Source organism: Xenopus laevis, chromosome 1L (assembly GCF_017654675.1).
Source record: "Xenopus laevis strain J_2021 chromosome 1L, Xenopus_laevis_v10.1, whole genome shotgun sequence".
NCBI lineage: Eukaryota > Metazoa > Chordata > Amphibia > Anura > Pipidae > Xenopus > Xenopus laevis.
In genome coordinates this window covers 178,384,752-178,395,823 of record NC_054371.1, presented here as the reverse complement: position 1 = coordinate 178,395,823, position 11,072 = coordinate 178,384,752, and the positions used below count along the sequence as shown (strand labels likewise).

The 11,072-nt window shown below is 39.3% G+C and overlaps 1 protein-coding gene across 1 annotated transcript; it reads left to right on the top strand.

The window, feature by feature from the left end:
- Positions 1-224: 224 nt before the first annotated feature.
- On the top strand, positions 225-741 carry LOC121400936 (2-aminoethanethiol dioxygenase-like). The gene is made up of 2 exons (XM_041585032.1): positions 225-498; positions 575-741. Exons 1-2 carry the CDS (start codon positions 321-323, stop codon positions 739-741), a joined length of 345 nt encoding a protein of 114 aa, XP_041440966.1. The 5' UTR covers positions 225-320.
- Positions 742-11,072: the final 10,331 nt, after the last annotated feature.

Sequence of the window (11,072 nt, the reverse complement as noted above, 5' to 3'; positions counted from 1 at the left end):
ACAATTATTAGCACATCCTATATAATAAAATCCAAGTGTCTCTGTGTCCAGTCCGTCCCTGTGTCCGTGGAAATGCGCTACTGCGCATGTGCAGCACGGACCGTCTCCTAGCAACATAGCAACAGTTCTAGCGCCGCGCAGCCAATAGGAAGCGAGTCGGTTCTAGGCTAATCCAGTGCTCAGCGCAGGCAGGAGCCGGAGGGAAATGCCTTGGGATGAAATGAGCTCTCTCGCACAGAAGGTGGCGGAGGGGTCGGTCTGGGCCTGTTGGAGGAGAACTTGGGACAGCTGTTGAAAATGAGCCAGGTGCGGGGCGGAAGATGTGGGTCTGGGTCCTGGGAGGGACTCGGCGAGTCGGCTCGGGAGGGAAGGGCCCGCGGCCGCCCATGACTTACATGCACATCTGTGAGACTTCGTGCTTCGTGTTCCTGCTGCGCCCCGGGGCCTGTATCAGCTTAACGTGCTCTACGGCAAGTTCCACATTAACGGCTTTGATCGGCTGGAAGAGGCCGGTGCAGCAGGAAAGGAGCCCCTCGAAATTCTCACTTTCACCCCTCCGCTGCTCCCCTTCCAGTGCGGCTCTGTGCGCCTGGTAGCGATGCGCTCCGTGCGAGAGTTCGGGATAACAGCCCGTCCTGCCTGCTAGCTCCACACAGCGGGAACCTGCATCACATCAGCGCATTGGATGGGCCCGCTGCCTTCCTGGTCATCCTGGCATCCCCTACGACACCCAGCGGATGACAGGTATTGTCACTACTACAGCTCGATGATGTCTGGTGTGGGGGGAGCCGGGGGGGGGAGCCTGGGCACAGGTACAGATTTGGGGCCATATTTAAGGCTGACTGCTGGCACAATTACAGATTTGGGGGCATATTTATGGCTGACTGCTGGCACAACAGGTACAGATTTGGGGGCATATTTAAGGCTGACTGCTAGCACAGGTACAGATTTGGGGGCATATTTAAGGCTGACTGCTGGCACAATTACAGATTTGGGGGCATATTTATGGCTGACTGCTGGCACAACAGGTACAGATTTGGGGGCATATTTATGGCTGACTGCTGGCATAGGTACAGATTTGGGGGCATACAGTATTTATGGCTGACTGCTGGCACAATTACAGATTTGGGGGCATATTTATGGCTGACTGCTGGCACAAGTACAGATTTGGGGGCAATATTTATATAAATGAAAAGTTTCATCAATGTTTTGTAAGGTTTGTTTATTAAAAAACTGTAATGGTAAGGTGGGAAATGGTAATACAAGATAAGGGGGGCGCTAATTGAAGTCCTTGCCTAGGGTGCCAAACTACCTTGGCCCGGCCCTGCCCACGGATATGTTCTAGCGCCCGTTAATTTAACGGGCTTAATGTCTAGTATATTATAAATACGCAACACCTTAATAACCCCCATATATAAAATACTTGATACAGAACAACCCACCAAAAAGTGCTCTTAACTCTCCTCCACCCCACACCCCCAGGGACACTCTATATTCCTTTATGTTACAGAGATATTTCATGTTGTCCTGCATATACACTATACTTTGCCCTGCAATGACAGCCAAGCATTATCATATAGCTTTGCAGGGAGTCTCGCACTGTTTTTTTTAGACACACTGATGGGTTGGACAAAGATGCTACAGAAGTGCATAGCAACTTTTTTAATATATAGAGTAAATATTGCATAAAAATTGGTGACATTTAAAAGATATAAAGATGATTGTGCAATGTTTCCTGCAGTTACTTTGTGCTTTATCTGGCCAAAAGTCACCTGCCATATTAAACACTAGGGGGCAAATTTACTTATGGTCGAATATCGAGGGTTAATTAGCCCTCGATATTCGACTGCCGAATGGAAATCCTTCGACTTCGAATATCGAAGTCAAAGGATTTACCGCAATTCGTTTGTTCGAACGATTGAACGAAAAATCGTTCGATCGAACGATTAAATCCTTTCGAATCGTTCGATTCAAAGGATTTTATTCCATCGATTGAACAATTTTTGTTCGACCAAAAATACTTAGAAAGCCTATGGGGACCTTCCCCATAGGGTAACATTGACTTCGGTAGGTTTTAGGTGGTGAACTAAGGGGTCAAAGTTTTTTTTTTAAAAGAGACAGTACTTTTTAGTTCAAATCGTTCGATTCGAAGTGGTAGTCGAAGGTCGAAGTAGCCCATTCGATGGTTGAAGTAGCCAAAAAAATCATTCGAAATTCGAATTATTTTTATTTTATTCCTTCACTCGAACTAAGTAAATGGGCCCCTAGGACTAGTAGCAATAGACTTAATTTGAGCACAAAAACGTATCTGGTGCTTTATATCATGAAAGTTTCACTGCAGTTTGTCAGAAAATATGGGAATGAGTTGTGCTATATATGTTTTACTCCTCAATTTAAAATCTAGCTCTATGCCTCTCTAAAGGCAGTAATATAAGCAGACATAATGGGGCAGTTTGGACAGTTTCATCCCCATTACCTGACATTTGTTGCACGTATTAACCTCGTAGAATGTGGATTCAACAGACTGATGTCATTTCATCAGATAACAATTGGTCTGTCTGGGCGTATTGTTCTATCAGAATAATCTAATTCGTCCTGTATGGCCAAAATCCATAAAAATGCCTTAATGCCAAACAATTAATCCACTGCAACAGTCCTACTGACTGATCTTAGATAGCTTTAAGAAGGGGTTGGATGGCTTTTTAGCAAGTGAGGGAATACAGGGTTATGGAAGATAGCTCATAGTAGAAGTTGATCCACGGACTGGTCCGATCTTGGAGTCAGCAGGGAATTTTTTCCCAGTCTGAGGCAAACTGGAGAGGCTTCAGATGGGTTTTTTTTGCCTTTCTCTAGATCAACTAGCAGTTAGGCAGGTTACAGTATATAATAGTAATGCCCTTGCACCAATAAAGGCTTTTTTATTCAGAAATATATTGTGTGCTGTTCTCTACAGGTTACAGTATATACGCATAGAAGGTTGAACTTGATGGGTGTGTGCGTTTTTTCACCCTAACTTAATATGTAATTAGATTAAGGGGCAGATTTATCAAAATCGAAGTTCATAAAAAAAATAACATGCAGAAAAAAAAGCTGAAAAAACTTGTGGAACTTTCTTCTCAAATGCTAACTTTTTAAAGGAAATACACAATATTCCCATAGTCTCAAATTGAGAAAAACAATGCCAACTTGATTCTTGATAAATTAGTTCCTAAGGCTTTCATTTCAAAACTATGTTTTCCAAATGAAAATGGAAAACTTTACTGTGAACAAAAAATGGTAAATATTTCTTTAACAACTATTTTTATTTGCCTTCAGAGCTTTTTTAGATCCTAGGTAGAAATACAAACCTTCACATTTCTAAACAACTCCTTACAACATACTTTTCTGATAAACACTTAAAGGTTTATTTGTCATAAACACAGACTCCTTTAAATTGGACTCCTTAAAGCCCATAGAGAAAGCATGGCTAGCACTGAAGTGGTTAAGGAAAGTGCCTGGGACTGGGGTGGTGGTGATTTAACAGGGAAAGAAAATGTTGACTGTGGGTATGGCCATTAGGGATTGGAGGAACATTGGAGGCAAGGGATTCATTTTGAAGGATAGCACCTTAATATTTTGGGGAGTGCCTTACCCTGTCTCATTCTGTACTGCCCTGGCACCTGGAGCATGGTCTTCTACCTCTACCCCCCCCTTTATTTGTTGTTAACCCATTCAGTCATTAATTGTTTGCATAGTTTATTCTGCAATGCTGCCCCCCCTCTCATACCTTTTCCTGTGCCGGAGGGGGCCGGGGGGGCACACCGTTAGTGCAGAGAGCCCAATTGCACTCTCCTGCACTAGAAAAGCTTAATTTCAGGTTTAAAAAAATGGAAATTTGGCTCTTTAAGGTACCAGGATTGGCTTTCCTGGTAACCTCCTCAACTTACCTCATTGGTGCAGCAGCACTAATGAATAGTGGTTTTTATTGTAATGTGACCCATGATGGGTTATTAAATATATGCTTTACATTCTGTACTTATGGTTTATGTTCTATATATATATATATATATATATATATATATATATATATATATATATATATATATATATATATATATACATACACATATTCACACACGCACATATATATATACAGTATATACACATAAACACGTATATATATAAACATATACACTAAGATTCAATATTAGTTATGAAAAACTTGAATTGGAAAGTCAAATTAATTTGCATAAAAACAAACAAACCTCAGTCGCCTTCTTTTTTGACTGATAAATCTTGTAAAAATATTTAAATGTGCAAATTTCACAGCCACTTTCTGAAATCACGACAAACCTTATATTTGAATTTTAGTAAATCAGCCCATAGTATGTAGATGCCCATTTACAAAATATTAGACAAGATCACAGTGACAGCTCATCATTAGGGATGAGCAAAAAATTGGCGCGTCAAAAAATTATTTCCTTACACAACAATTTTTCTCGCTCCAGATGCATTATAGGCAATACCCATTTTTTCCAATGGCGACTATTTTTGTCTCTCCAATAGTTTTGTCTAGGCGATCACAGATGGCGAAATGTAGAAATTTTGCCACAAATCCATGGCTGGCGAAAAAATGTGCTCATCGCTACTCATATTGTATACGAAGTGGAAAAGAGTGAAGTGTTGATCTCTAAGAATGGGTAACATTTAGGCTATGCTCTGTAGAAAATTAAACCTAAAGTAAAGGTTATGTGTTCACACAGGCAAAAAAATGACTTCAGGTTCTTTACTATTTTGAGGTAAAAAATTATCATAGACAGTGGGTGGCATTTTACAAAAGCAGAATAGCCCACCTGAGCTGGACTGTTTACTCAATTTGAATTTATCAGCTGAATATAGCAGACTAATTGACTAATTCAACTCAGACCAGTGAAGATCAACTCAATATATATATACACATACCCAATATATATAATTTGGAGAATAATGCACATAGGTGGATAAGTGACCTAAGGAATTAGTGAATCCATCAAATGAGCATGATATTTAATTTATTCCAGCATCTTTTTATTTTATGTTCTATCTTTCAACCCTGTCTTGAAACAATCTATTACATGTGGCAAGATGGTTTGATTCCATAACCTTTTATGCTCTTATGTTACTCATCTTAAAAGGAAACCTTTTTCATCTAATCAAACAAAATGATTGATTTTGTGTGTTCTGTAAAACCTTTCAAATTGGCCTGGGCTCTGGATATATCCATAAGCTGCCTTCATTACCTTCAGGCTTTTCATCTTTGCTTGTAAACAAACCTCCAATATATTTTCCAAACAAGCACCATCTCATTATTAATATCATTACCTCACTTTGGACTATTTCAAGTATTTGTATTATTTTTTTGGGTATATTTTGCCTGTCTAATAACTACTGTAATAATTCAATGCATATAGGTAGTATACCCCATAACAGACAACACATACATACCCCTTACACATACACCTGAAGGGATACAGGTTAAATTATAGATAATGTTGTAATTGGACCTGTGGACCTAAAACAAGCTGTACTTTCGTCTGAATAAACATTTCCATTATTTGTGACCCTTATGAGGGGTCATTCATTTACTTTAACACAGCTACACTTGGCAACTTCCTCTGGAAACAACAGTGACGCTGGAATTATGGGATAAAACACAGACTTAACTTTGTGATTGTGTGTGAAATTACACGTTGCACACTGTGGTGCCATAATTAAATGTTCCAAAACCCACCAACACACCCTGGCCTCTCAAGTACAAGCTGGCCTGGTGCACAGTTGAAAGGGATCGGCAACCCTTAATGGAGTAAGTTTAGCAAGAAGAAAACTGGCACTCAGAGCTCAATGCATGCGGGCAAAGCCCTGCGTACATTGCAATAAACACGCAGGGCTTTGCCCGCATGCATTGAGCTCTGAGTGCCGGTTTTCTTCTTGCCATAAGTAAATGGTCCTTATGGTTTCAGCAGAATATATGTTTCAGACTACTGAGCCCTAAAACACTGAGTGTGCTAGAAGTAACAGGTGGATTTTGTGAATTTATTACCCAAGCCTGAGTTGAGTTCTTACTATCTACCTGATTGCATAATATATGTACCCTTGGAATCTATGCTGGAATAGGTGTCATAGCAGTGCAACTTAAACCCAGAAAAAGGCATCTATTTCATATCCTGATGAAACACGAGTACAGGTATGGGATCTGTATCTGGAAACCCGTTATCCAGAAAGCTCCAACGGTCGTCTCCCATAGACTCCATTTTATTCAAATAATCCAAATTTTTAAAAATTATTTCCTTTTTCTCTGTAATTATAAAACAGAATCTGGTACTTGATCCAAACTAAGATATAATTTATTCATATTGGAAGCAAACCCCATCTATTGGGTTTATTTAATGTTTACATGATTTTCTAGTAGACTTAAGGTATGAAGATTACAAATTACAGAAAAATCCCTTATCCAAAAAACCCCAGGTCCTGAGCATTCTGGATGACAGATCTCAAACCAGTACCACAATTCAGCACTGTTTGATAATCAACTCTACTGCAAACTGTTATGAAAAAATGTCTCCATGTTGATGTTTACCACTAGTGATGGGCGAATTTATTCGCCAGGCGCGAATTTGCGGCGAATTTGCGCGATTCGCGCCGAGCGAATAAATTCGCGAAACGCCCGCGAAAATTCGCGGCAAAAATTCGCCGGCGTCAAAAAAAAAAAATTCCGAAGAAAGTCGCCGGCGTCAAAAACGGGCGCCGGCGTCGGAAAAACGGGCGCCGGCGTCAAAAACGGGCGCCGGCGTCAAAAACGAGACGCCGGCGCCGTTTCGCGAATTTTTCGCCGTTTCGCGAATTTCGCTAATTTTTCGGCGAAGCAAAACGGCGCAAATTCGCCCATCACTATTTACCACCTTATTACAAATGTATAAATAGTGAATAAAGTAAGGTTATATTTTAAAATATAAGGATATTACAAGTTACAGAGGAGTTCCATGAATATATAAAAGCACAAGGCTGAAGGCCAAATGTTTTTATACAGGTCATGGAACTCCGAGGACAGTTCTAATATCTTCCTATTTTGCAACAGAGGGTACTTTATTATAATGCACAAGTTTCAGTGAGTCATGTGACAAAAATGTCATTACTATGCTCCGATTATAACTGATGACATTACTAAGCGCTGTTTATATAGTGAATAAAGTGCCCCCTCTTGTAAAATATAAGGATATTAGAAGTTACAGAGGAGTTTCGTGATCATATAAAAACACGAGGCCGAGTGTTTTTATACAGGTCATGGAACTCCGAGGTCTACATGTTTTTATACAGGTCATGGAACTCCAAGGTCTACTCTACAGGTCATGAAACTTTTATACAGGTCATTGGTTCCTATGCTAAACTCTAGACTTGTAGATTGTGGGGCAGGTCACCAGTGCAAAAAAATAGAGCAACAACTCTAGAACATCCGTCAATAAGTTAGAGTGCCTGATGTATCTTACAGTATAAAGGTTAACTAAATCCACCCTTAAATAATATTTTGCTGAAGAAAGATATTTTCATGTTGTAACTAATGCCAATGACACCCCATAAAACACTAAATGTGTGCTTTACTTCCCCCTTGGTGCACATTCAGGGCATCAGAGTTCACGGGTGCCATCTTCGGGCTCTTCGGCAATCTACGGGTCTTCTTTCCGTGACTTTCGGCGCATGCGCAAAACAAAAGATTGCTCCAACTGCACATGCGTTGTTATGCCGCTCTATTCCCGAAGCTTACTGAAGAGAAGAAGGTGAACTCTGATGCCCTGAATCTGCACAGAGGGGTAAGTAAAGAGTAATGGGCATTTACCAAATGTACCACCTAGGCTGGGGGGAGCAGGGAGGGGGGTCTATGTAGGGTAGGGGGTATGGGTTTTTATTAGCAAGGGTTTGCTTCTCCTTTAAGCTACTGCAGAAGGTCAGTTCTAGAGCAAGTGTAAAACGCCTGAATTCAGTAAATAGTCACTTTCCCCCAGTACTGAATGCAACTTAAATGTTCTATAACTTTAATCTTGCTCAACAAAGCCTGTAATTCCATTTAACAAGAAAACATTTCTGCTAGTGAGAATATTCAGGGTCTGCAAAGATAGGAATAAATCTTTAGTAAGTGTGTTAATTTCTGCTGCAACAGAAAATGGTCTATAACCAAGCCATGCATGGAAATATTTTAGCCTTAATAATTGTGCCTTAATCAAATGATTTATTTTTCTACCAACTGAAATAGACAAGTTCCTTAAGCAGCTGACCTTCATCCTGACCTGCTAATGTACCATATAAGCATGTGATATTTTTTCCTTAATTATTAAGTGAATGTGACCGATGCCAAATGAAGCAGAGCTGTAGACACATTTACTTATACCTCTTCTTTATTCGAAACACCACTGATATGACTGGAACTCAATGAAGGGACATCATTTCCTGCTCTTTATTTCTTACTTTCAATAAAGTTATCTTACTGAGAGTGAGAACTTTTTTGTTGTATGCATATTGCTATTAGTTGTATCAGTTGTGTATATTTAGGGACTCATTTATCAAAATTCGAGTTTGTGTTTTTTTCACAATTCAAGAAAAAATTGGTGAACCTCAAATAGTCATTATCTATTTAAAAGAAGAAGAAAAACAAAAATTCACCAAGATAGAAAACTCGGAAGGTAAAAGGTGGCAAGGTTCAATAGAAGTCAATTGGAATTGTCTCACACAACTTTGTGGGGCCAGTTTATTAAACCTCGAATTGTTCTGGTTGAGTTTATAAAGGGGAAAACTAAAAATTTTGGAGAAATTTTTTTTGAATTTTCAGATTTATTACACCCCAAAGCAGCTAAAGCAGCTGAATCTGAAAATACTCAATCTCAAACCTGTCGAGGTCATGTAGAAGTCAATGACCGATGCCGCTGAAGTTGTTTCTAGACATCATGATCTGCTCTGGTTTTTGTCTGATAATGTGATAAAGTTGAGTTTTTGAGGAGACAATTCGGTAAAGTTGAGTTTTTGAAGCGTCAATTCAAAAAAGTGGTATGAATTGAAAAGTTGCTTAGAATTAGTCATTCTCTAACATACCAAAATTAAATTAAAGGTGAACCAGGCCAGCCCTTTCAGATCAGCTGTAAATCCTGAATAACTTTAAACTTCTAACCACAATTTCTCAAGACCTAGAAAGGTGGATTTCTACTTTTACACTGTGAAATCTCTTAGGGGTATAAAAACAACAACATAGAATGTGGAAACTATACCCTTTGTTTTCTCCCTTGTCTACCCCTAATCCTGCTACTAGTCATCTCAGCCTTATAAATCGCAGAAATTTGTTAGTGTAACAAGATCAAGTAGGCTCCATCTGTATCATGTCTTTTGAGTGAATGGATTCTCATTGTCTTATACACATGCATCTTCTTCATGTATAAGACATGAAGATCTTCTACATAAAGACCTGTGAGAAGTGTAGTGTGAAAAAAACTCCCATTGATGTCAATGTATTTGTAGAATTATTTACGGTTTCTAAAATTTGCGTTGAAGCAAAATGGGTCAGAATCTCCCATCACTACTGAAGCACAACAATCAATAACATAATAGCTGAGAATAACCTTCCCTGATTGTTTTGTACTGACACACAAATGGAGTATATGTAGTGATGGGCGAATTTGCTGAAAAATTTGCGAATTTACAGAGAGATTCTGGAAACGGCAGAGAAATTTGCGAAACACATTGAAGTCAATTGGCGTCAAAAAATTTTTGATGCACGTCAATTTTGATGCCCGCTACAATTTTTATACGCATGCCTATTTTGTACAAATGCCTTAAAGTCAATGGACGTCCGAATAATTTTGACGCACAAATTTTTTATGCGCACAACTATTCTGATGCGCTCCCAATTTTTTGCGTCTGTATAGCCTTGAAAACATAAAACACCAACTAAAAGATATTACAGGTTCCCCATGATGTTTTACTATTAATATTTCAGACCTGCACCCTGTGTGTCTTCTTCCTGCTGTGACCTCCCTTCTTCAGGATGCGCGAGGTGCAGTGGAGGGGGCAAAGGGGGGCCCTGAGACAGCAGCCCTGGTGTTTCTCAGCCCCCCGTCCAACCCTGTCTAGAATCCAGGTACTTGTTTGACCTTATACCTTAGGCACACCCAATCTCAAATGTGTTCCCTCTTTACTCACCATACCGCTCCATGGGGGATAGCTATTGAATTATTGGCAGGTAAACTCAAACACACAAAATATAATCTTTTTAATATGTGACCTACAATCTCCCATTCTTCCTCCTCATCAATCATTTGTCCTGTGACTTGTGATCGCCTTTCTGATGTACACTTGGTGATGCTTTGTTTCTTTTGTAAAATATGTATAAAACAGTTTATTAAGAAACAATATGTATTTTAAGAAATCTGCAGGTTTTTGAAGATATGCTTAACTTTCCTCCTTCTAAACATTCTCCGTGGGTCTAACGATTGTCAGGTAACACTTATTGATCCCCTCCTATTAAATCAACACACTCAGATTTGTGATTTCTGCTGTCAGTACATCGATTTCAACCAGTCTTGAATTAACATGGTGATCAGCAACCTAAATCACAGCCACAGTTTCTGCATCTGTTTTACTGACTGCTACACCATTATCCTTCTAACACATGAACCATTCACTCTCCCTGTGCTTATACATGTCTCAGTATGTACAGAATTTACCTGTGCCACTTTGAACACTAAAATTATAAAGCATTCTTTTTACAGAAACCAACATCTAAGAACTAGAGTCTTTGCTTTTATGTTACATAATACATAATTCAAGTCTGACTCTCTATGATCTGCCTTTAATACACATGGGTAAAGAAAAAAATGTTGTTAGAAGATGTTTTGCTGGATTTCCTGAAGCACTTACTAATCAGCCTCTTCCGAGACTGTCAAAAAATATTAACAAGGTAAAAAAATTAGAACATTGTATGTGCATATTCAGGTTCCTCTCTCATAAAGAACTGTTTAGGTATAACAGCCTTTTTATATAAAATTAGAAATGTTATCTTTAAAATGCCCACAGCA

Excerpts from the sequence above, each read along its gene's own strand:
- LOC121400936 (XM_041585032.1), top strand. The coding sequence starts at position 321 with ATGTGGGTCTGGGTCCTGGGAGGGACTCGGCGAGTCGGCTCGGGAGGG. Across the intron at positions 499-574 it reads CACATTAACGGCTTTGATCG|TGCGGCTCTGTGCGCCTGGT; the intron begins GCTGGAAGAGGC and ends CTCCCCTTCCAG.